The sequence below is a fragment of the Acromyrmex echinatior genome, chromosome 3, assembly GCF_024713525.1.
Source record: "Acromyrmex echinatior isolate Ae372 chromosome 3, ASM2471352v2, whole genome shotgun sequence".
NCBI lineage: Eukaryota > Metazoa > Arthropoda > Insecta > Hymenoptera > Formicidae > Acromyrmex > Acromyrmex echinatior.
In genome coordinates this window covers 3,505,763-3,533,495 of record NC_141854.1, presented here as the reverse complement: position 1 = coordinate 3,533,495, position 27,733 = coordinate 3,505,763, and the positions used below count along the sequence as shown (strand labels likewise).

Sequence of the window (27,733 nt, the reverse complement as noted above, 5' to 3'; positions counted from 1 at the left end):
TCTTAATATGTTTGTTAATATGAAATTATTGTGAATTGAATCGATATTTGTCACTGTGTTAAGTAGCGCCATAAATTATAATCTACATAAAATGATTACTGTAGGACGTGCAAAAGACTCAGTGGTTGTTTCGTGATACATGAGTGTAGAGGAATAGTAAAGCATGTTGTATAACAAAATACAAGTACTTTGCTCTTGTATTCTTTGTTTAGTTTGTTGTCTTGTATATCCCACCTGTTTGGGCATTTTTAACAGGCGGGATTTATGTCCAAAACACAGTATATACAGTAGCACAACTCTCTTGATTTTATGTTGGCCAAAGTGGAGTACATGAAATAAGTAAGTTGCCTTGTCTCTTTTCCTCCTTTTTTATTGCTCTCTCTCTATTTAAGTAAGCGGTTGAATATTAAACATTTGTCTTTTAAGCGTACATGATTCAGAATAGAAATTTAAAGGGAAGTATTACGTGTATTGTCCATTTGGTGAAATGTTGTGTGAGAAATCTCGAGAGATTGGTCTAATTTTTGTGAAAAAGTGAACAAAAGTAACATAGAAAACCGAGCAAGAAAGATTTCTTTTTATTTATTGTATTTTAAACTTTTTGAATATATATGTACATAAATTTCTTTTATATCAGCTTTCTCATATTAGATATATAATTACATATTTCTTTATACAAATATACATTTTTAAGTTAATTTAATATTTTTCCTAATATTTTTTCTTTAATTAAAAAAATTTTTTTTTCAATAATAAATATTTACAATTTATTGTTATTAATTTTCATAAAATTTAAATTATTTCATTGCAATATTAGGTTTATTCGCGTCGCATGAATGCTCTAATATGTTCCAATATGTTCCTACAATAGCACTTACTCACTTCAATTCGTTGGATTGCGAATAAATCTAGTGAGTTTTGCGAGGAATTTTGACAGAGTAAAAAAAGGATAAAAAAAGAAAGAAGTTTAGATGGCAACGCTAGTAACTTACTTATGCATGCGTACTCCATTTCGGCCAATACTAACATCAAAGGTGCCGACAGAGAGTTGCGCTATTGTATATACCGTGCCCAAAACATACAAAGTGCGCAGATTCAATTCAGTGCACTAAATACAATAAACACATTACATGAAATATGTACCTCATGTCATAATACTTGTACATCTGGGAAGATTGTAATTATTATTTATTACTTATACATATTTATCATTCTTATTCCTTAATAAAACTTTATAATCGCATTTTATAAGTTATTGTGTCATTTTACGTCTTATTTATATGCATTATTTGTAAATTTTTTATGAGCTGCCCCCCCCTTTTCCTCCCATGAATAGCCATATATGCCACCCCTATGGGATATACAACAAAAATGCAAGGGTTTAAAAAAGTTCTTTTAATATGCGAAATATAAATATTTCAGATTTCTAATATTTTTTTTTTATAATAAACAGTACAAAGTTTTTACTGATATAGTTTACTTTAAACATAATAAATAATACCTAATAAATTAAATTTTTAATAGATGCGGCGTATATACCGGAGTTACTCTATGTGTTTATGACGATTGGTAAAATTCGTTCAAATCAAATGTAATAATCGCTACGATAAAACGTAGCAGTGATATGGTACAACGTAAAAAAATATAGGATGCTTGGAAACATTTCCAAACAAAAATTGAACGTTTTTACAAATAATATTTTTGTTTGTAACAATTTTTATAAACTCTTTGAGAATCATCTTGCGAATAAATTAAGATATTGTATTAATATATATAACATATCCGTAATTTTAGCACAGCAAAATGTGTAAAAAAATATATATGATCCAAAAAGTATAATTTTTTATGTTACTATGTTCTGTATATATGCATTAGCTTACTTATCATATAGTTCTTTCGAAATATAAATATAGAATATATTCACAATAATTTTAGACATTTAAACATACATCTGAACACTCCGATCTGATTTTAGATGAAACCTAAATGAATAGAAATGTCTCCAAATAAATGCGCTATAGGAAACATTATCCTAACGATAATCTAAAACTCTGTCTCTACTTCCCACACATTTTGGGTAACATTCTATAATATATAGAAAATCACTCACGACTTACCGGTCTTTCCATACGTGCATTGGCAATAGAAGCTGCCGACGCGATCGATGCAAGTTGCGCCGTTGAAACAGGCTGCGCCTGCACAGTCATCAATGTTGACGCTGCAATCGGGTCCGGTCCAGCCATTCACGCATATACACGAATAACTGCCGTGCGAATTCGTGCATGTGGCTCCGTTGTGGCACAAGGACGGTCGTACCGAACATTCGTCCACATCCAGTTCACATTGCGTGCCCGTAAAGGCCGGTGGACACAAACAGGAATACTCGTTCACTCGGTCCATGCAGGTGGCACCATTTTGACAGAGATTACCCGGGCAGTCATCAATATTCTCCTCGCAGTGATCGCCTCGGAAGCCTGAAAGATGAAAAGATCGCAATACGTTATTTCGTTATGATAGAAAAAATTAGAGACATTAAAATTGAATCTTAAAATGAGAAATGGAAATAAATAAAGGTCAACATTTCGATGCGCACTAAAAAATGAATACTCTTATATAATAATTAAGGATGAGATATTAAATGATTAATCAAAAATAATTCTGTTACGAATAAAATTCATACGAATATTATTATTAAACAATTTTTGTAAATAGAAATGACAAATGACGTTTCAGATGCGATGTTTAAGTAATTAAACCATCAGTAACCGGATCGCACTGGTGAAACTCTCGAATCGTCGTAATTAGCTTTGATTATTCGATCTCATCCGCGACACTTGAATGTATTTGCATAATTATGATCGGCAGCGCTATTAATAATCACGTGAGTATTAATAGTCTTAGAAGAAAGGAACAGTAATCTTCTACGAATCGCGGAGATATTTTCTAATCGGCGTTTAACGAGAGGACCGGACGATGGCGAAAAAAAGCGATTGCGATCATCTCGGCAATGCATCAGCATGATGTTCTCGTGGCATGATTATAAAGAGAACTCATTACCACAACACGTCCGCCGGCGTGAAAAATCGAGACGCGCCGTCGATGTCGGGCGTCGGTTTTATCACTTCTATGAATTTATGCTTCGATCGCGCGACCGAGGCCAACCGAGTAAGAAGAGATCGCAAGCTGACATGCCGAAAGGATAAAGCGATGAGCTCCGATAACCATGAAATTGCCACTCCGATACGCCGGGACGGATTTCTTTCGGCCAAATCGCGCGAAGAAACGGTAAGCAAATAGAGGCGGAAACGTCTGAGACCGCGTGTACGTGAATTTTTACAACAAAATGCAATCCGCAGTTCCGTTAACGTGGACAAGTTCATGTTTTGCTATCCCAATCGGGGAATGCACGATGCAAAGGTTTTTCAGGTAAAAAGAATTTTTTGGAAAAAAATCATACATGCGTGCATAATTCTTTTTGTACACTCGATCGTATATGCAATGAGTTACATTTGAGTTGAGTGGAAATTAAGTAGGTTTGTTTTAGAACGGATCGTTTCTAACGTCAACTGATTGTACCTGCGTAGTTCTCAAACTTTAGAGGGATAAGAAAAAGATCGATAGGGATCGATGGTAGATCAATCGAACAGACCTTGCATGACTGCTCGATTATCCGCACATTATGGAACTTTATTCATCCGTCGCTTTCTGCTCTTATTCTGTTGGGCAAAACAAACATTTGGACACGCGATAGCTAACGAATTCGCGACGGTGACCTGAGAAACCTTTTATTACGTGTATATTATTGCGTGCAATATATCCTTGCGTTTAATAAATATTTATAAATCAATTATACTATAATAAGTGTTTAATAAAAATATAAAGATTATTTATTAATTTCGACTAACATTGTCGACATAGATATAACTTATAAAATAATTCTGAACTTTCTAATTCTTTTATTTTATGCATTTATTTTCTGCTCAAAGCTTCTGGTATGATAATTTAGATTTCATTGTAAATATTTCAACTATATATTAGGTGCGCAACTAAGTTCTCGCTGTTATTTTGATGAGAATGCATCAAAATAACAGCGAGAACTTAGTTGCGCACCTAATATATATATATATATATCAAAGATAAAATAAATGACGTATAAAGACATGTATCTTTTTTAGAATTTGATCTTTATCTTGTTACGAAAGTTCCGATAATGAGGTTGTGAAGAAACAAACGAGCGCAACAGTAGATTAGTCACTGCTGTAATTAAATAGGCGATAGGGAATGGTGATCAGTAACTTTAATTGTGAATGGTGTACATGCAAGCAGACATCAAGGAAAACGAGACCGCGAATAGAAAACGAAGTGATAACCTAATAGAACCGCCCGGCAATTACCATGGCGACATGTTGCGCGAAACGTCGATATTATATATACGCGAGATATCGATGACTTGTGTGTGGGTTTTATTCATTGCAGAACAAATCTCGCTAAGAGAGATACGTTGTACGATACCGCCAATTACTGGCAAGAATACATACTGGCGTAGCACTTATTAATATATTAATATCAGTAATTCGTTTATTACTGTTACATGATCTAACATTTTGTGGTATCGATACGTACTTATGTAATATTTTCACAACATATAGACAATTTATCTTTTATGCTAGGGAGTATAACAAATAACTACATAACATTACTGTAAATAAGTAATCAAACGTCAGTGTAGCAATTTTTCATTTTAGTCCTATGCAATTTAGTTGTATGTGACATGAATGCAGCAATTATTATATTGCAAAAATAGTATGAAGCGTTTAAAAAAAAATTCTTAATTTTGTCATTCACTGTAAAATATTTCGAACCACGCTAATATTCTCATCGATATATCATCGTAATAAGATCGCGCATTTTCTACAACCTTGATTCAGATAATCCATAATCCATTGCGACGAGATAAGTGCGTTAGGTCAGATTAAAACGTCAAGAGTCAAGATATTTGATGCGCAATGGGATGATTAGACGCGAAATAAAAGCGCCCTGAGAAAATCCAGGTATGTGCAGCTCTCGATCAATATAAAAAGTATAACTTTGCCTCTTTCTCTCTTTCTTTACGTGTTCTTCTTCTCGATACTTGCTCTTATCTACCGGTATCAGCTGTTACTCGGTGATACATACCTGGTCATGGACTACAGTTAACATCTAATGGCGCGCATAATTTATGCCTCATAGAACATCCGATTATGCTGCCCGCAGCTATGTAGCAGCGACGACGTGACTTAGGACGAGAGTGGTGATAAAAACGCAGGCCAGCACGTACCCATGAAGTCTATCACGTTATTATACTAGAAGCCCGCGAAGGATGCCCATGGTATTAATATTAAAGCGACGCGAAAGTAAATCGATCCAGCAGATTCACCGCAATTCGTCGAAATCATTTAAGAACAGCTTCGTAGACTAGTTGCTTCATAGACATTAAAAGTTGATCTTTCCTCATCCTGATAATTGATATATCGATTAACGATTCCTATATTATAGTGACCTCTATTTATGTGAGTTGATGATAGTCGTTAAGTAGCCTTTTCGAATATAAACAATATGATAAATGAAATAGAAATAATTATGAGGATCAAATGTGATTTTTCATTTTTATTTGGGCATTTGCAATTTTAAACGATTAATGAGAAACGTCACACCATAGGAATTTTTAGATGGTATGGATTTCTCGCAAGGTGCACGGATAGTCGCACTCGAAAGGTTTCAAGCTGGAATTTTGAGATCGAGATTCCGCTAAGAAACTTCATAAGGGCTTCTTTTCTTCTCAAGTTACCATGTTAAAGGAGACACGCCATTTGAGAGGTTCACATCTATCTCTACGGTTAGGATTTCTATAATTCAAAAACTCAAATATTCTTTCCCAGTGTGTAATAAAAATTAATGCGATCAGTAACTCGTTCAGTAATATAAAAATACGTTCGCAAGGAAAAAGAGAGAGGAAAAATGTAATAATATCTGTTCTGCAATGCAATATATTATAAATCATCTGATAAATCACTAGAATACGGATGGATCAAAGTGGATGTTACGATAATTTATCAAACTAGATATCACAACAATTTTTTTCCTGCGTGTAATGCACATCGCAAACTTTTCTCATGATAACGCAATTACAATATCTTGCTCACTCGAGGTCTTTTTCCTGAGGAGACTCCGTTACAAGAACAAAATTGCGGCTCAACGTTCGCGATGGCATTTGCACATTCCCTTCCTCGTGACTGGATTTCCCCTGGAGGTGCTCATGCACTCTCTTCTATTCTCTCTCTCTCTCTCTCTCTCTCGTTCTGTCTCCATTTCTCTTTCCGCGCTCTTCTCGCGCACCTTCTTTCGCTTAGGTCCACGTGATATTGACTCTCAAGTTTTTGAGTGAGGAGGCATAATTAAACGGCGGACATCAAACAGCGGCATTCAACGGAATCTCATATTCCGTACAAAGTCGATCGATTTATCGATCGGTCGCGCTCTCTTACGATGCTCTCGACAGAAAAGGCGCGCGAGCGGGAACGCGAGGACGACGTCCCGAAAAACTAGCTACTCGGACATCCGAGGACCCCCCGAGACCAAACGATTAGGGTAGACGGTCGGGAACGAGCAACGGCGTGGCGATGCGGGGTCCATCCAGCACGACGAATCGATTGCCATTAATATCGATACCTGCGGCGTGAACAAAAGAGACGTGCCTCTTTTACCTAAGAATCGACCACGCGCGTATTTACACGTTCATTCGTTCCGCATTCATACTCGCATCTTTTTTACATAATTTTATTTCTTTGCTCTCGCTTTACAACGGTACTATTCACACAGCCTCGAAATATCGACAAGAAATCGACCAATGCCCCCTGCAGCCCTCTACTTTTCATCCATCTCGCAAACAAGTTTCCCCCCTTTTGACAGCAGACTAGCACACCGATTAAAATTTATTTTTCTAACATGTATCAACATGTAAAATATATATACACATAAATACATTGCCAATACGTTTCCAAGTCTGTTATAATGTAATATATATTTAATATTCAAATATACTTTAAAATAATGTTAATTAATATTAACAAATATTATAAGAATTTTAAAAAGTAACAAAAAAACAGACGTAACAAAAAACAGACATTAATTTTAAAAATCATAATATTATATAGAGTAACATATTTTTATTTCTTTTTGACAGGACATAAAAGTATGCTTACATAGTACATTAATGTAAAATTGATTACATTCTTTTCATTATTTTTGATTCCCCGTTAGAATATGTATTATTCTTAGCACTTCTTACATAGACGCAGCATATTTTGTGAGGATACCAGGGATGCTCGGTGACCGACCTAATGACGTGAGAGATGATTTCCATAAGTGCGTCCCTTCTCTGAAAATCCGCTAACCCCTCGAAGAGACAAATCCTACCATCATGATCAACATAATGTAAAGGATCCAATAGCGTAAGCGACTAGAGAGAAGAGAAGAAAGAAAGGTAGACATAAAGCTCTAGATACCAAAGTAGCGCATAGATCCTCCATTTTGGATCTACTAATCATATCTTATATCAATAATACTAAGGTTGACTTAACAACAATATACATGTGTTCCTGATAATTGCAAATTTATCTTAATGTTTACTGTGTGACCTCTTACTTCGAGAAATATAATAGTTCATATTTGAGTAACACGTCGTCGTACACGGACGTGTATTCTAAAAATGTGTGATCTTTTAAGTTTTAATATGTTCAACAAAGCTTCAGTGCAATACTTCATGTTGCGTGATGGTAAGTCATTTAAATTGTTTACGCATCTATCACTTTAATAAAATTTGTTAATAAAAATGTCAGATTAACAACGCTGCATCTTTGTCAATTTGCGAGTGACTTAAACATTATGGACAGCTAATTATACTTGTATCATTCTTGCTGAGTCGAAACGTTCAAAATAAAGAAGACATCAATCCAATATCTGATTATTGATTGTTCACTAAATAATTGCGCCGTTTATCGTTGCTGACTCTCATTAGCCTACTATATTTATCTTTTTGTATTGTTTAATAATACTAAGCGCTTATTGGATTACAGACAACTAAATCGAAACGATCGAAATAGCCAATAGGAAGGCTGTCGGCATTTCGACTCAGATAAAAGAAAAGCATTATTTTGATACCTAGAGCTTTAAGTAGATACATGAAGTATTCGCGTGGAGGTAAAAAAAAGGGCTACGTAAAGATTGCTGTTTATGAAAGAAAAAGAGAGAAAGAAAACAGCGTCAGATAAAGATAAAAAAACAACCGCTGCTTATAAATCGACCTGGATGAACCCCCATAATTGCAATTGTCCGTTGAGTCTCACCCCAGATCGGCGTAGTCGTTGCACACATATGCGTGTAAATGTGCGTGTTGAGCGGAACCTATTCGACGAAGATACATGTATCCGTTACTTTATTACCGACGCAGAGCTGTAGTGAGATTCGGCGTTCAAAATTATTTTCCAAACATCTATTTTTATAACAACTGTAATATTAATAAAATTAAAAATAAAACGAGGGCTACGAGCCATGCTAGATCTTAATGCTAGATCAACCACAAAAACATAAATTTATTATACAAACGTTTTGACCCCTATTGGGTCATTCTCAATGTTTAAATTGAATACAATTTTAAATCAACGGCTCATTTGAAAAATAATAACTATTTCCTTATGTTTATAGATTAATTAATGCTCACAATCATCCATAACGAAATTGTACACACACGATGATGAATTTATATTTTATTACTTTTACCGTCTAAACCATCATATGTATTGGCAAATTATTGTTTTTCAAAGCCGTTGATTTCAAATTATATTTAATTTAAACATACACCTCAATAGAGATCGAAACGTTTGTATAATAAACTTATGTTTTTGTAGTCTAGCATTGAGAGCCAAGATCTAGCTTAGCTTATAGTCCTCATTTTATTTTTAATTTTAATTTTATAAATTATTTGAGCCTTTTGTCTTTTACTATTTGTAATATTAATGTTTCGAAACTACATATATATATATATGCATATCAGTTATCCTAATTGTCCGAAGTAGGAATAGTTACATCTTATAAAGTATGATCATTATCTTTAGAAATTGTTAGAAAAACAGATTTTTTGTTGTTTAAAAAAAATGTATATGTATTAATTTCGTAATTAAACTATATTCATTATTCTAATATACGAGTTTCATAAAAAAAGAAGATTCGAGAAATTATTAGTCTCTTCAAAGCACAAAGGTATCCTTCGATGGAATGTAAAATTACTATTCTTAGGTCTTCTTCTTATCGCTGAAGGATTCGTTGCATGACAGTTCAGGTTGAACCGGAATTTCAAGAATCTGGAAGAGTCGTGGCAATTAGCTGCGCCGAGGCAGTCTAAATGATTTCATTCACCTTAAAATATCCGCGTATGGCGGGGAAAGGCGGGAAAGGTGAGACATAGAGAACGAAATACCTCGGAGAATTCTTGAGAAAGAGAAATCGAGATACTGCTTGTTTAGGTCGATATTGTCCTGAAAATGAGTTACGAATTTTTCGTCGCCAAAAACTTCTTCCTCTCGCGCATCTCTCGCGGTGAATAAAGAATACGGGAATTTCACGTTTCCATGAAATTGACTCACACTTTACGTCGTGCAAAAACGATCCTAACGTACCACTAAGGCTTCCCTTCTATCGCAAGGATATCCCTTTATTTCCGCTTAACGCTATAAGCGCTCTTCCGTCGTGTCGCTCATCATGATGCGTTATATCCGCCGGATCACATTTCCAGCTTGCGTTTTCAAGTGCGTTTATCATACGTTTATCATACGAAGCGTAATATGTTGTTTCATTTAATTCAAATCTACCTAATACTTGATCGTCGATATCGATTATTGATCAATCGATCGGCGAAAGAGATAGAAAAAGGTCACGAATGTTAAACTCTATGCTGCACGGTGAGCACCCCGTGATGGTATAGAAGCAGCGAAAGGACGTCCGTGTCGAATGTCCTTTCCTACGTATAAAACGCCCTATACTATATTTCCACCTCGTTCCCCTTGTGCTCGCACGCTAACACACCGTCCCTTTCCTTTGCACCACAGCCACGACCGACCGTCTCTTTCTTCCTCCATTGCGATCCCTTCTCTTCTGTTTCCAACTCCCCTCTCTCGCCTCTTCCTTCATCGTGTATCGCTTGGTACTACCTTCCTCCCTTCAATTGGGACCTTCCGTCTCGTTCTGTGGCCCTCCCTTCCTCTGGCCCACAAGGCGCGCTACGATCAGCTACGATGCAGTGCCTCTCAGTCGGGTCGAGGTGTGGCAACATCGCGGGAGCGGGTGGTGCTTCCCGCGCGCTGAGCCCACGTGGTGGAGACTGTGGGAAAATTCTCATGCCGCCGACTACGCCGCTGCCGCCGCCGCCGCCGCCGACGACGACGACGACGACGACGATGACGACGGTGCTCAACCGGCGGCGACCGGCGCGGGAACAAGTACGAGCGACTTCCTGCTTTCACGCTCCAGAAGAGTCGCAGAAGATCGCACGAAAAACGTATTATTAGGGCATTGCGAAAAAATTCTTCGGGAACAATCGATCAGAGACGTTCACCTTATTTGTCGTTGATTTCGTTCTTTGCGTGTCACAGAGAGAGAAGAATCATTCCCGTCTTCAAAATGCTTGCGATTTATACCAAATAATGGTAATGAAAAAAGAATATATATATATATATATAGATAATTTAAGAGCAATTAATTTGTAGATTTTAATTACGAATAGGAGAGTGGAGCATTTATTTTAATAGATTCGAGATAATGTTAGTGTCTCGTTGATGTGGATTAAATAATGTATTCTAATTGTAATATATTATAATATTTCGAAGCAGTACGATCAATTGAGGTACACTGAAAACATATTCGATCTCACCAAGTGAAGAGGAAGGTTAACTGTGAGGATCGTGTCTCCCCACCAAAAAGCATAGCCGGAATTAGATGGCCACGAGCATGCTATAGGCGGAGGGGGTACCCGTAGAAAAATTATTTGTTCACTGCTATGAACAGCGGTTACAGCGGCAAAACATTACCATTATTTTGATCACATAGTCAATCTAGATGCAACTCGGTGCGCTCGATGACATTCTCGGGGGCATGACTACTCGACCATCTTTCAAATTTTAAACTTTGCACATTGAAAACTATATGTTTAAAAACAAAATCTTCCAATTACTTAACTGTGAGAAGAATTATTATATTTTTATATTTTTATTAATTTTTTATCTCTTATCCTCATTTTCTTTTATAAATTTACGTTACGAAAAGCGAGAAGAGTATAAAATATTCAAAAATCAAATTAAAGAATATACGAGTGGAATTAGATTGGTTTTCGACAGGTCGCAAGTTGTAAAATTTGTTTCACATTCGCACGTGCACTTGTTTCTCTTAAAATTAATTAAAGTGCTACGGAAATTAATATATATTACATGTTGCAAGGCGTTGCTTACAGTAATTATTAACAGTCGGGCAATCATTTTCTCGTGGTAACGTCGACGAGGATAGTCATCGATCACCATTCTAGAATATAACTGTGGCTGAAGGAGAATGTGTATGCATCTGCTACGTTTCAAATCCAAGTAAGGAGTAATTATCGCGATACGGTTAGTCCTCGTTAGCGGATCTAATGAGCCGACATAAAGCACTTTGCCCTTCTGTCAGAATCAACTAGTTAAATTTAGAATAACAAAAAAGGTCCAATATTTTTATAGATGGAAAAGTTCCGTATAAAATATATTGTTAACATTGCGCAAACCAAATACTATGATACATCCTACGATAAATCAACAATCACATCAACGATCGTTTAAAGATATAGATATATCAATGCTATAAACTCTTGGATTAAAACTAACTACGCTGCTTCGAGAATCGAACAAGCAATGGTTGTTATTTACGTATAGAATGTCTAGTCGTTTGGTTCCATAGTAGTTACGTTTATCCACGAATCGTCACGAGTTCCGATTCTGAAGACTCAAATGCGTATCTATTTAAATGAAAAATGCACAATCTTAAGCCGTATCGACTAACAACCGCAAGAAATATCGCAAATCAAACTGATAATTTCCGTGATAGAAGTTTAAATCGCTCGTCGTGAAGTTTCTCCATTTGATGGACGATCATATCTCTGCCATTGCGCGCATACGTGAACGCCGCATAATATGCCGACCGAGTAGAAAGGAGGGCCGGATGGACGTCGGCATATGGGATTGGGAGTGGCCGAGGGTACTTTGGTGAAGCTGAGAGAGAGGGGGGAGGGGGAGAGGGGGGGAAGAGGACAATGAACGAGAGAGATCAATTGGAAAAAAAAACGCGAGAGAGATGCACGGTCGATTCAAGCGGAAAGTAAAGAGACAATTCAAATCAGGATGTATGAGTTAGAATATGTGATGCATTCGGATAATGTTGCGTTACTAAAGTTGGTAAAGTATATTCATATAAATATAGTGTAATAGTGTTAACGTGAGAGAAAACGGCAAACATGTCCAAACTAGCAATATAATCTGTATAAGAGATATATCTCGTATAAAAATTTGCTAAATGATATAGTATTAATTATAAAATGTAAAAGAAAAAGAGAAAATTTAAGATTTTATCACACAATGGATTGATAGATACAGCCGTTTTTGCTGTTTCAAAAAGAACAAAAGATATCAGAGTGACAATAAATCAGGGTTGGTGAAGACTAATGTTTTTTTTTTTTTAAGAATAAAACGTATTGTGTTTTTTTCTTAAATATGTTTTTAATGCTTCAAATATACTTTAAACTACAAAAAAACATATTTAAAACATATTAAAAACATCAATTAAGCATGTTTTGAACTGTTTAAAACACATTTAAAATATGTGTTTAAAACATGTGTTTAAAACACGTTTAAAACATTTTTACCAACCCTGCAATAAATATACTCTCTAAATCTGAATCAGTGGATAATCACTGATCAGTGCCAAGTATATCACTGGTAGCTAATCTTTATTATGTGATCTAATTAACCTTGTTTTAATGCTTAAATTCAATGAATACGGTATTGGAAGATTGAAATTAACAAATATATTTTAATTATACAACGCTCAAACATTCTTCTTTTTTTAGTTGAACTTCGCTGATTATCAGTGCCAAGTATGCTGGGTAATTAATGACTATCCACTGATTCAGATTTAGAAAGTAAGGAAAGAAAGAACGAATATCTACTTATTTGTTTAATTTTCTATAATGCCATGTGACTTGGAAGTTACATACCTATATATTCATATTTTTTAAATCTTATTAATTCAATGTTTTCCATTTAATAATTGTACAGTTTTTTTTAACTTTAATTTTGATAATAGATTAAGTTTTATTTGATAGTGACAGAGAGCAATATATTGTACGTGTTATTTGGAAATTCTCATTCATCCCCCTTCTTCCATCTCTCTTTCAAAATCCGATTTTTTTTATTCACTCTCGCTAGAGCTCTCTTGGAGCCCATTTTTTTTTCACTCAAGAATGCGTGCCTTTTCTTCCTCTATGTCCGATTTTCTGGTGCCATAAGAGGCGCACGTATACACGAGGGGAACCACCGATAAACGTAATTTGAATGGGTAATGGCCTCACCCTAGAGGTGGGTCCCCCGGTTAATGATGGACCTCGGAGAGATCCGGCCGACGAGATGCTGTGCGCAATCTCTCTCTCCTTCCAATCCCTGCGATGCACTCTCGCTTGTGATCTGATCGCGATTGGGAGACGGTTTCGGCACAACCACGAGGTACCGATAATACGGAACGTGCTTCCTTTGGGGAGCAGACTCAGCTTTTTCCTTAACCGTTATTGAATAAGCTGTTTTTTGAACAGCAGATCCTCAACAAGTTGCATTCGTAATAAAAGATTAACTTACAATACAAGGTACAATTTTTGGTACCTCATCCAACAAAAAAATCTCTAAAAATTCACTAACATACTTTCAATTTTCTAGAATAAACGTTGAAATTTCATTTTAGAAAATAATAAAAGATAGTTTAATTTATAATTATCAGAAGACTCAAAAAAACTTATACAAACAAGAATCGCTCGATCATTAATGACTTTATATGGTAAGGGTTAAAAAGTGTTCTTTTTTAATGTTTATTTACTATTTTCTCATATTTTACAATAGTAAAACATAATAGAAAAATATGAGAGATAAAATATGTAATTTTTTTTACTAATGTTAAAAGAAAATACAGTTATATTTTCCATCATTAATAAGTATTTAAGTGATATGTAATGATATATATATATATATATATATACTTAGCATAAATAAAAAAATAATTATCGTAACAAATAAAAATACAGTTACATTTTAATATAAATGTAAATTTCATGCTACAAGCAAGTTCAAGGAATTCGTGTAACGGTAATACGATTAAAACAAGCGAAGTATCATCTGATAAAAATTTCGACGTGAAAAACGTGAGAATCGGTTGAAAGAAGTTTGGTCTCACAGCGCTAATATAAAATACCAGTATATATCAGTATAATCTTCTAAAATAAATCTATGAATAATGTATACTTTTTTTTTGTGCGAGTAATGTCTAATTCGACGATATCTGAAACAAGAATCATCGTAGAATAGTCATCGTTGTAATTTTCGTTCGCAGTCATATCACTGAATCGTTTTCGAGACTCACTTCTGTAAGAGACTACGTAAATATATACGAGTATGACACAGTATCATAACAAGGCGGAGATGTGAATGGGAACGACGTGAAATTCTCCAGAGACGCGCTTGCTCTACCTAAAGCGGAGCGTCTGTCAGTAAACAAACTCAAGAAACGTTACGAGTTATAGAGACTCTCGAGACGAACTTGTAACCCCTTCTCTCGAGTCTCAAGATTAAATAAACACATTTGCGCGATTGTGTTGCGATCACGTAGGTCCCGAAGGAAAGATATTGCGTATGCTCGTCGTCGTATTTCAAGCGGAATTGCTCTGTTACTTTACTCACTGGCATGAAAAAAATTATAATAACAAATATATGTATGATGAAATAAAAATATTAATACAGAAAAAAATTTATTTAATTATTGCAATTAAAATTATCGATAATTTACAATGTATTACTGACGAGAATGATTATACATTAAATGTATTGTAGTATAATTAATGCATATGTATTGTATAATTTATCTCCTGGTTCTACTTTTTCTTTTTCCTCTAAAAACAAATTTCTTGAAATGAAACATCTCACCTTGAAAGAGTTAAAATACTATTGGAATGAGATTTCATACTTTTGGAGTGAGATTTACTTCAAAAAAGTAAAAATCTGCTATTCTTATTAAAGAGTGCAAATTTTTGATTCTTTTTCAATAGTATTTTAATTCTTTTAGGATGAGATTTCATTATAAGAAATGTAGAAAGTAAAAAGAAATTTTTTTGCACATATAAACAAAGTAGATAACATATTCGATAATTTTCGCGCGAAAAACACAAGTTTCATATAATTTAAAGAAAAAGATGGTAATCTTTTTGAAGAACACAGGAGAAATGAAATTGACACTTGTAACATATACATAAAACTATCAGTCGCATCATGTTATCCAGAATTTCATCTGTAAAATTTCCTCTCTTCAAGGAGAAAACTGCTCTCTCTTCGTTATTACATTAGGAAAAAGAAACAGAAAATCACGCGCGCGCAATTAGACTGGTAGAAGCGAATCGTCTGCATTTTCATGCGCGAGAATCAGCACTGTCGAGAGTAACAGGTGTGCGGTGATCAACAGGTGATTCAAACGTCGTCGCAAAAATAATATATTAAAGCGAAAACGACAATATACGATCGATCGATCAATAGGTCACAGAATAGAAAATGGGGACACAAGATACAAAAAGGAGAAAAAGTGGGGGGGGGAGAGAGAGAGAGAGAGAGAGAGAGAGAGAGAGAGAGAGAGAGAGAGAGAGAGATCCACAGCACAATAACTAATGACATAAAATTAACAGATGGAAAAGAAAATTTTGAACATAACATAAATTTCTATTAATATAAAAAAATAATTTTTGTATGTAAGATATTATAGAAACAAAATTATTATACTGTTACAGTTGATCATCAAAAGATGTATTAATGAAATTATTTAATGATGTATTAATGAAATATAGATAAATTGAAATTGTGGTTTAATTAAATTAATTCTATCAAATTGTATTATTAATTAAGTTAATAATGAGATATTACAAGTTGTTTTCACCATTCAAGTACAGTGTGCATTGTGTGTGTTTTTTAAAACTTATCATTTAATTAAGTTTCATTTACTAAGTTAGAAGTATTTTGCGGATATCTTGCGTCTCCGTATAAATTAAAAAAAAAAATCACATACTTAAAATATCATCTGAATTAGGAAAACTTGCGATGGGTGAAATACAAATGTTAAGAGAGACCTACAAGCGAGGAACATTACATAGACCATTGACCGACACTTGGATGCAACAGATATAAGACAATCAACAGGTTGTTTTCGCATGCCAATCGTCCCGTTGTGCTTCTAGTCCTCAGTCACTGATGGAACATAGACAATATCTTTGGAGAGAAACGGGAGTTAGAGAAAGGTGAGAGAGACGTGACCTGAAGAAAAGCATCAGACATCAGATACGCAAAGGTGAAAGATGGAGAAGGAAACCCGATGATAGGCAGATATATCTAACCCTCGCTAGCTTCTCCCTTGTGAACGACGCATGCCTGTGTGAGTACGCATGTATATGTGTATACGGTACCTATATGAGTGACCGCACACGCCTGGGTATACATACCACGTGCACGAACAGGCGTGCTCGTGGACCCAGAGCTCGAACAATAGGACCATCACGCGGCTACCATTCTTCAGGACAATCAGTAGGGGGAAGCCTCTTTCTCGGCGCCCGACTGTGCGGGGCCTCATGCTTAAAAAGGACAATCGTCCCCTTATTTACGATTTGGACAGCCTAGTCCAGTCTCCTTCCACTTTCTTCCTTTCTCCTTTTCTTCCTCAAGCTCCTCTCTGCCTCCACCTTTCGTTCTACCATAGTCTCTTTCTTCTTTCTCACTCTTTCAGGTGGCCACCTTGCTCGAAAGCGCGATATCAGAATACGAGAGGGTCATCAACAATTTTCAATCCCTATATGCGATCCCTTTCTGTTGGCCACAGGCAATTCGACTGCAAAACACGCCCATCCAATTTTTCACGGATTTTCCAACTGACGCATAAGTTTCGAGACTCGAGTAATATGCACCATCACGTGCTCATCTTAAGCTTTACAACTCGCCGGGGGCCTTTGTGAAATTGATTATAAAGAGGATGATCTTCACGGATTCGAACAGGCGTGCAGCGTATGGATATGTTTTCTTCTCCAATAGATTAATCAATATGATTAAAGAGCTTCAAGCTCTTATAAGTTTAACGTAGCTCATTTAAATGTCATCACGAAAAGCATATCGCAAATTCTTTCAAGTCTAATACATCTATGGTTATATTTCTATAATATTCTATAATATGTGTATTCTATGTATGTGTAATTATATATTTTCAAGAATATAAGAATAGTCTTTAATTATTTTCTAATTCAGGAACTAAAGCGTGTATTAGAGTTTTGATGATTTCATCAGTTTTATCATTTACATTTTTGAGCTTTTGCTCAAAGAGATATCTGATTTAAGCAAGATCCTTTCATTGACCATATAAATCGGTTCTCGCCGAATTAGATTGTTGTTTATTGTTTGTCAGAACGGACAGATATTACGTTTACGAAAGAGGCACATTGATCGCGATTAAGTGAACACAAATCAGCCGGAGGGTTTGCGGGGAGCAAGATCGTTCTCCGTTAAATTACGTTCGATATGGACGAAACAGCTATAAAATACAAACGAGATACGACTCGAGGGCTGAATTATTAGGGAAGATTTCCATTTTCATGTCTTATATTATCTGGATTGTCTCTTTTGCCTTCATCACGTTTTACTTCAATTACGGTATATAATTTCTTGAATAAATATTACAATACTGATGCAATACAAAAGAAATATTTCATCAAAATTATAATCAACATAATAATAATATTTTCCTGTTTTTAAAATAAACATCAAATAAAAATTTAATGTTTCTATCTTCTTTGTGCATGATGTATGTGCACTCCGGTAGTATAAATTACAATATAATTTACAAGATTATATACAAATATATACAACATTTAACAGATCTTTTCTTTTTCATGATCAAAATAACAAGAGAAAAATATATACGGGAATACAATCTTTGACATCTCCCAAAACTACGACGTGGCTCGAGCGATAGTGAGCTCTATAATGTATAAGATGAAGTAGGTGGAGAAGAATGTAAGATGCGGAAAGAAGAGAAGGATGAAGGGAGGTGTGCAGAGAGAATACGAAGAAAAGAGTGTGACGAGGGTGGAGACGATAGGAGGAGGAAGAGGAGAGTGCAGTATCACGGTTGCTTTATCTTTTGCTGCGCTGAGGAGGCTGCGAGAAGAAGTTGAAGAGCACTCCGCTTACACGAACGCAAGTGGAGAGTATTGTGTGAGGAATAGAGCCACCTTCATACACGCACCATCGTTCTCTCCCTGTTCTTCTCCTCCCTCGTCTCTTCTTCCTCGTTTAACCACCATCTCTACTCCGGGAGAAGAGGTTTATGAGGAACACGGGAGAAAAAAGGATAGAATAAGACTCATCGAGAGAGTGCAGGATGAGAGAAGGGGTGTAAAGAGGCAGAAGGGAGAGAAGCTTGCCGAGTAAGGGGGCGTGGGTGCGCCCTTCGTGATTTACATATGCGTATTCTATACTTTATTTACTGCGTCGATCATCCTCCACTTTATCTCCTCGCGTGTGGGTTGCGCCAAAGAAAGAGTACGATGAGGAAGAGGATGCAGACGAAGAAGCTGATGAGAAAAAAGAGAAGAGAAAGAGAGAGGAGGGAAGGGAGGTACAGATGGTGGGATGCTTTTCTTTATCTATTAGCCCGAAGCTGCTATCGATACCGTAAATATTGAATACATAGGCAGACAATCTTGACTTCTCAATTATGCAGAGGATAGCTCGCGCGTTCAACACGAGAGAAAGAAAAAACATATCAATTTCATTAATGCGTTGATAATACGAACTTATAGAAGTACAAGATGTTCGAATACTTTTATTGCGTAACGTAAGATATTTCTATGGAGGATTTTATGGATGACGAATTAAATTCATACATTAATGTTCGTTATGATTTTTACAGAGGCATAAACATTAGAATATTGGATGCTTCTATTCTACTTAGTAGCTCTGGTAAACGTTGTTTTTAGTACAAATAATTATGTTAACGAATATAATAGTCATAAAAAATGTATCATAATTATATAATTAATTATGCGTTAATTAACGCAATTTGTGCAATTGTAATCTAATTTTTTTTACTGTTATACGATTTATACTATAATATTAGGATTTGGATCTATTTAATGAAAACATAAATTTCGCTAAGAAATGATTGGTGTCAAAAACGATTAAAAAATGTACGAAAAATAAGAAACATATTTAATGTTCTCCGCAGTGGTGACTTTCGTCCATGGACCAATATACTTAAAAGGAGAGGCACATAGAGGGCGGATAAAAAATGAGATAATTGACATATGTCAAGTTTCTTTTTTTTTAAGAGCTGACGCCAGTTCTCTCTCTCTCTCTCTCTCTCTCTACGTGTCTCACTAGCAGTAACCTCGGCATGCCGCGGTTAATTGTTGTAACTGCCTTCAGCCGAGTAGCGTGGAGTTTCGAAGCAAGCGAAAGACAAAGAACGCCGAAAATGACGAGAGGCCTTCTTCAAGGCGCGCACACACGGCTTCGTACGTCCGATGACAGCCTGACGAAGTACTTCTCTCCAATCTCCGACAAACGTCGACCGAGAGAGACTGCCGGAATCGCTTGCGCGTCCTTAATTGAAAGTGTGATTGGCAAGAATGATTATTAAATGCGCGCAAAAAAGGTCACATACGGAGGCGAGTCAAGAGAACGAAATTTAATCTCGCGTCAAGAACAATTTCTAGGATGAGTGCTGAAAGATATATAATATATATTTTACGATTATTTTACACACACACACCGTATTCATCAATTTTTAACATCCTAATAAGAAAGTGATTTTGGTAAAATTAATTTTCATTACAAAAAATATATTGTATCGATAATACATCTCGACAATCATTGTTTAATAATTATTCTCACGTGCTCATAATAGCATATCAATTCCAATATTTTGACAGTTCACGTTCATAGAGATAATTATTATCATGTATCGTTCTCACTGCGATAATGTTTGCTAAAGATCCTCGATTTTTCATTGACAATCGCATACATATAAATCACATCGAGGTAACAGCGACACGCAATTTTATCAACGTTTCCATCTTTCACTGTGTTCACCACGATCGAAAACGACAAGAAACGACAAGAAGTGATGAACCGACGAGGCGAACAGACAAAGATGAGATAAGAGGAATAAGAATGGGAAGAGATAGAGAATGGGGAAGAGAACGGTCGATAGACGAGCGAACTCTTCTCTCTTTCAAGACGGCCGAGTAAATCATGGGAAGAGTATTCGTGAGAGTCTCGCGGGTCTGGATAGAAAGAAGGTGAAAAGAGGACGAAGAGAGGAGAGCCATGGGGTTCTCGTGGTTGATCGGTGGTGAAGGGGAGGGAGCGAGATAGAGAGAGCGAGAGAGGCAGAGTTTGAGAGGAAGAGAGGAGGGGCGAGAGGGATGTGAGTCGAGAAGAAACGTAGGGTTTCGGTTCGACATATCAGCCCGAGGTGGTCACGAGTCTCGAGGTGGAGGGTTTGCTAGTGGGTGGGACCCTCCACTTCGTGCCTCTCTACCAGACTCTTTCTCTCCTTCGATACGCGAATCCTCTCCCGTTCTCTCGCTCGCTCGCTTCCCAGTTTCATGTCTAACGACAGCTTCGCCTAAAGCAAAATCGGTTGAAGTTATCGGAGTTGGTTGATTTCACATCTCTCTTGCGCAGCGCGAAAGTGACAGTCATTGTCCTGTTGCGGAAGGAAAGCGACCAAGGGAAAAGATGCAAAGAAGTAGAGATAAAATGCGAAAAGGGAATAAATAAAAGAGGCGAAACGCAAAGAAAAAAATAAAAAAGCGGGGATGCGGTATAAAATTAATAACCTGATTTATCGTCTGATTTCCTTCCACGAGATATAATTTGTCGTCGTCACATACTGAATACTGGTTCAATCTCAAATCGAAATCTTTCTCCAGAATTAACTGTTCTCGTTCTCTCTTTGATTCTTGTCAAGTCATCACTTGACATATTTCATTACTGTCGCGTTCTTCCAGCGTAATCAGACGCCGCCTATTTATCTAGTTCCACTTATCTATTGAAGCAAACGAGTCTTTCGCAGAAATTACGACAAGAAACACTTGTGTCATGTGGCATATGTAGAAAAGAGTAAATGCGAGAAACATTATAACTATTACACGTTATACTTACAAAATTGGAAAGTGGATGTTCGCCATAATTTTATTTTTCAAGTCATTCTCGTAATCTCGTTGGACAAAAATAGAAAATATTCACTCACAATGATCTCTTTTCTTGCTTGTGTGAGTATAGATAAATATCTTTCGATAAAATACCAAATTCAAAGATTAAATTTCAAAGATTAAAAAAAACAGCAGTAAGTAATCGTATTTAAATAAGGATCGTCGCTTATGCACGGCTATTGATTCTGTTTTCTTGCTGATTTGCATGTTACTGCTGGCCCCATTGCATGGTGGACAAGAAACGGGGCATAGCAGAAGAGATGCTGAACACGGCGGTAAGCAATTACATGAATTCAAGATCGCGGATAAGTGTGCACGCGAGCGGTGAATCCATTTGGCGAAAGACAAAAAATAGATAACATTTTCTAGAAAGTCTACATAGTCACTGATGATTAGTGAGTATAATCAATAAACGGAATCCAAATATTGTACAATATATCATAGTCAGAGTTGGATAAGTTAAGTCTTTTTTTTTTTTTCAAATAAGTTAAGTTAAAGTTAACAACCTTGAAAAAATTTAACTTAGTTAAGATACAAATTATTGTAATTTATAATGAAATTAATTGAATTAAAAGTTAATAAAAAAAATAAGTGATAAGTTAAAAGTTAAATTTGTATTTTTTATATTTTTTAAATTAATGATTCCAAGGTTTCAATCTTACAAATAACGGAAATGACGAATATATACTTCATTTAGAAAACACTCTATATTTTATTTGCATGTTTTGTTTATATATACTGTTTAGTACTATAAGATTCGACTATGAATACTGGCCTGTGATATGACTAAAGCTTCAGACACAATACGAGGGAGTAGTGATAATAATAAGAAATAATAGACTTCAACCTATCAGAAACTAGATACATCGAAATACATGGTTTCTGACAGATTGAAATCTGGGAGTGTAATTTAAAATCGATTGTGTAATTTGAAATGAGGTGAAAATTACAAAAGTGAGCAAATTCACTAGAATATTTATAATTTCAACACCTAGTAATTTACTCACTTTTGCAATTTTCTCATTTTAAGTTATCGCTATTGCCGTATATTATGTCTAAAACTTAACTTCAAAGAATTAAATAAAAAATTAATAGCTACGGATAAAATGTAACTAAATAAAGTTAAAAAGTTAAGAGTCTAAAATATAATTAAGTTAAGTTAAAATTAATTAACTTTTTAACTTTTTAACTTAGCACTACCCAACCCTGATCATAGTATTTTCATTTATCACGTCACATTGAAATTTAATAAATGTTCACGCTTTATATACATTTTAAATTAGAATTAAGAAAATCATTATGCAAAGAGCTATTTGTAATGTTTCAAAAATAATAAATCAAAGACATTTCCTTCAATTTTCTCCGTGCTTAGACAAATATTTTCTAAACATTTAGCGAACTTTTGTGTAATTAATTATACATAACTAATTCAGTGTACATATATGTTATAACAATCGATATTATGCGTAAATAAGAGAGCAATAAATCTTCCAGGCTCCTCATGTTATCCGTGCCCCGTTCTTAGGTCGGTCGCACGCACAATGCACATGCATGCACAATTGCATAAACGCACACACACGAAGGTCATGGATGTAGGAGGGAAGGTTGAGAGAGGCCAAGAAGAGGAGGAACATGTAGAAGTTCTCCTCCAACGCGTAGCGCGTCTTTGCTCTTGTTGGCCTGTCTCACTCTCTTTCTCCTGCAGGCGCGGCAGCGGCGATGGCGGCAACAAAACCGCCGTGACTCGCACAACTCGCTCGGGGACCGAACAAAAACCACTTTGTTCTAAGGTAAACCCATCTTAGGTATATGCGCCCTGTCGAGGCCACGAAGATACTTCTCGACGAAGGAAAGAACGGACCCGGAGCCCGCATCTTCCTCCACGAAGTGGTGAAAAAGTGAAACGAATCGACCGGAAATTGTCTTTGATGATCCTTTTTCTTTCGCGTTCCCCATCCGATTCAACATCCCTCTCCCCCGTTTGCTCCTTAATTCTTATTTAATTAATATATCATACGTAATCTGTAGAATTATCTCTTCCTTTAACGTAAATCTTGACTAATTTAAATTTTAAATTATTCGATAAATTTTTCATAAGAAAACATGTAAATTTAAAAATAAATTTATTGTTGTTGCCTCAACTTATTGATTGGGAACGTTAAGATTGGTAAATCCTGTTACAATAATTTAAATAAATTCGTATTGTATTTCAATCCACTAGTTATTCAGAATCTGATTATTTTGCTATTTTCAACTCAAGTTGTGAGATTAATGTGTTTCGGTCGAATCGGGCATAATCGTGAACATTATGCATGGCTCGATGACGATTATTTACGAAGGTAAGATCCGCACGCTGGAGTTGTACGCCACACCGGGGATCGATGTAGAATCAATGGCTCCTTTGACAGAGACGAACTGCGTGACGCCCTATCGAACGCGAAGACACCCACTGATCTATTCTCCTTGCTTTCTCACTGCTGCGTCACGGAGTCTATCTCTGTCGGTACCATAAGCCATTATCGATTCGCGATGCACAAACGCGCGTTTGATTCTCCGCGGAATGGCTGAACAGCGTGAACTCTGTCCACTCTCTTTTCTTCCTCTAAATGTAATTTAAATGACCTTAAATAATCCGGTCTTATTGGATATTAAATATTATAGAAAGGACATTTCTAGTGACACGGATAATATGAAATGATTAATCAAATAATATTAACTTACATATATATTACATATATATTACGTATATATTACATATTATATATATTACATATATATTACACTATCTGAATTGGGTATCATTGGGTTGGAAAAAATAGTTTAAAATGATAGGTGCAATAAAATCAACTTTTCCCAATCTAAATTCTAATTGAGATTATTATATGAAAACTTTCTTCGTATAATCTGTTATAAACATCTATCTAAGGATTAAATTATATTTTTTTCTCTTTAAACATTAAACAATTCACATAAATTTTCTTGATGTTATTTATCGATGTTGTACAAAACCTACAAGCCGTATGTTAACTATACGATTGTGCTGAGGATGAGGGAGGGTTAAGTGCCGATCACGGTATCGAAGACACATCGATGCTTTGCGACGCGATCGGGCAATGTTTTCTGGTCAGATTTGAATTTCAATAGCGGCCTGAACACACGCGGAACCCGGTCGCGACGGTGACGGTGCGAGTTCCAGTTTAGGCAGACGATTTACCGCTTACCGGGGGAGGAACCGGAGGAGCCGCCGTTTGAGGACGTTCGTGTATCCGATAACCTAATAGCCGTACTGGATCGTCGCCGGTCGTCTCCGGCATCGAGATGCGCAGGGGACCACGAGGCTGCATAAATTTGCATAGAACCGCGCCCTTTTACGCGTGCTCGACCGCTTTTTCGACCGTACGTCCTCTTTACGAAGGAGCACGAAGATTCGTGTTTCTCGTTTTCGAGACGAGGCAACTGCATCCCGGCGATTGCAAGAACGAAAGAAAGAGTCGCACCCTTAATAAGGAGCGCGAAGGTCTTCTCGGAGCGAGGTAGGCGTGGATTCGTTTCACGGCTACGAAATCGAAGGGCGGTCTATGCAAAATTCCCGTTCCGTCGCGTCCGCCATTTTCAATTTGCAGTCCATTATATGCTGACGCGACTGGTCCACGTCGGATACTGTCGCGAAAATCAAAGTCATCTCGGCTCTTTAATATGGATGATTTATGACCTACGTAGTTAGAAAAAAAAAAGGTTACCAATAGATATTATGTTCTTTTGCATTTTTATGAAATGAAATTTTTACAAAGCAGAAGTAAATTTGCATAAATTATATAAATATATAATACGTCAAACAAAATACGTATCTAAATATGTTGAATCACCGGTGACTTCATATCGCGCTTCCTAACGCAAGGTTGAATTCCCGTCGTACAAAGGATGTATCAAGTGATATACGCGAGCAGAAGTCCACGAAAACGCCTTGTTGTGCTTTGTCACGCGCGATTTGAAGAATGACGTCGTAAAAGGGCAGGCGTTGCGTGTCACCGACGTTTTATTGGTCCCGCGGTTAGGAGACGTTTAAGGAAGCACGTCGAGGTTCTCTCTCTCGAGGAGCGCTGATCGATTAATGACGGAGCTTTAACGGAAAAGGGGGTATCTTTAAGATGTACACCACGGTGCTCACGAGGAGTGGTTCCACCCACAAAGGGTCCCTAATGGCGCCGCCTGCGGGCATTTACCGGTGACTTACGCGTTCGCGGATGATAAATAAATCTACGTGGCGCATTATACGCCGCGGTTCCTGCTGTCGGCCTGCTCATGATTAATGTCGCTTGAGTCATGCGTGTGCGTATGTGCGTGCGTGTATATGTAAGTATGCAGATTGCGCGTCGACATGAAAATCTCATCATTCCAAAAGCACATTTCTCCCCCCAGAATTGTTGACATTAATACGTCAACTAGCTTCATCAGTTCACATTCGCAATAATTGGAGTTCACTTAATTTCGATACCAGAAATGTATGAAAATTATCTTCACGTTTATATAGAAATTATTATCTATTTCAATATTAATAGTTAAAATTCTTAATATTCCAGGGTGCGTTAAATGTGTGTTGTTAAATAACACTAATATTAATAATAAATACGTTAATGGATTGATAATGTCAATAAAAAGAAAAAAGAGGAGAAAGAGATCGTCTGTCAATTCTTGAGATATTTACCTTCAGGAAATACTTTAAGACCCAGTTCCATAATTGACTCGGTAACCTCTTAACCGACGTTCAACTCATTCATTGTCTCTTTCCAATTTTGGAATTGGAAAAAGATGAGAAACAAGTTGAACCTAAGAGCTAAACTCGCGCGTGTCTTCAAAAATGAATGCAGGATAAATAAAGGCACAGATTTTTCCATAATATTTCGGATTGCCAGGATGGCAGGAATAAAGAACAAACACGACGGCACTTTTTTCCTACTCAATCTTTTTTCACCTCCCCGTTTTTCTTGCTACACGGCTCGCCCTTAAGAGAACTCTCTTAAGGTGGTCGGATTGTACCGTCATTGTCAATATTTACAAATCCAAGTCAGTACGTGATACGGATATGCGAGCAAAGCGAATGGACAGAGTGAAATGCAAGATTCACGAGAAACGGCTATCGATTGTTTACCGTTAGACTCAATCCAAAAGTTATATCAATTCGACGTAACGTTATAACAATCAATGCATATTACGGCAACTATCTCCGATACTCTGCTTATTTTTATGCGATTTACTGACACTGGGATTCTATAAAATTATTATGTGCAATTGTTTTATCTATTACCGACGTGATATTTGTGCATATATTTTTCCGCATGTATCCTTCACGTACATACAAATCTTTTTCTTTCTAAACTGCATAATCTACGTAAACAAATTGTGTATTATTTCTAAGTATTAACTTGGACTTATATTATAGTCGTTGCATGAATTTGATATAAAAAAAAACCATATTAGATAAAATATTCAAAATATTTTTATATCTTGAGATGCAGGTGTATTCAGTAGATTATGAAAAATGGAGCGATTATTTGCAAACTTGATGCCAAACTTGATTAAAATGTTGCTATGCTGATACCTGTCAATTCTCTCTTGATTTTCACTGTGGCAGTGCGAAACAAACACCAAAGTTGTACTAAAGTTATCAGTCTTGCTACTCTTTGAAACTTTTAGAATTAATCTTACTCCAAAGTGAAATCTCACTTTCAAAGATTGAAAATTTAGTCATTTTCAAGACTGGCTCAATTTTCACACTCTTTAGAATGAATTTCCACACATACTTTTCAAAGTATGCGTACTATGAGAGTACTATGAAATATTCAATAAATATTACAAAACTAAATATTCCATTCATTTTCAAATTAATTAATTATCAATTGTTATAATGTCTCAATTTAACAGTTTATATATTACTTCATGTTACTAATCAAAATTGTAGACAAATCACATTTCAATTAAGTATACAAAGTGCAATATGAGATAAATTAAAATTTAACCATTGTTAAAAATAATTATTGTATTTATCGTAAAACGACAATTTATAATTTCTATTCTCTTCGTTATTAATTCCTGTTATTCTAGATAAATAAATTGCAC

At 36.0% G+C, this 27,733-nt stretch overlaps 1 protein-coding gene across 2 annotated transcripts in view; it reads right to left on the bottom strand.

Moving 5' to 3' along the window:
- Positions 1-27,733, bottom strand: part of N (neurogenic locus Notch protein) — a 294,834-nt gene that overhangs the window by 92,133 nt on the left and 174,968 nt on the right. For both annotated transcript variants that reach the window (XM_087404178.1, XM_011070344.2), the window contains one exon: positions 2,118-2,474. In XM_087404178.1, the coding sequence (XP_087260304.1) occupies positions 2,118-2,474 (357 nt within the window). The remainder of the gene's footprint in view (positions 1-2,117; positions 2,475-27,733) is intronic.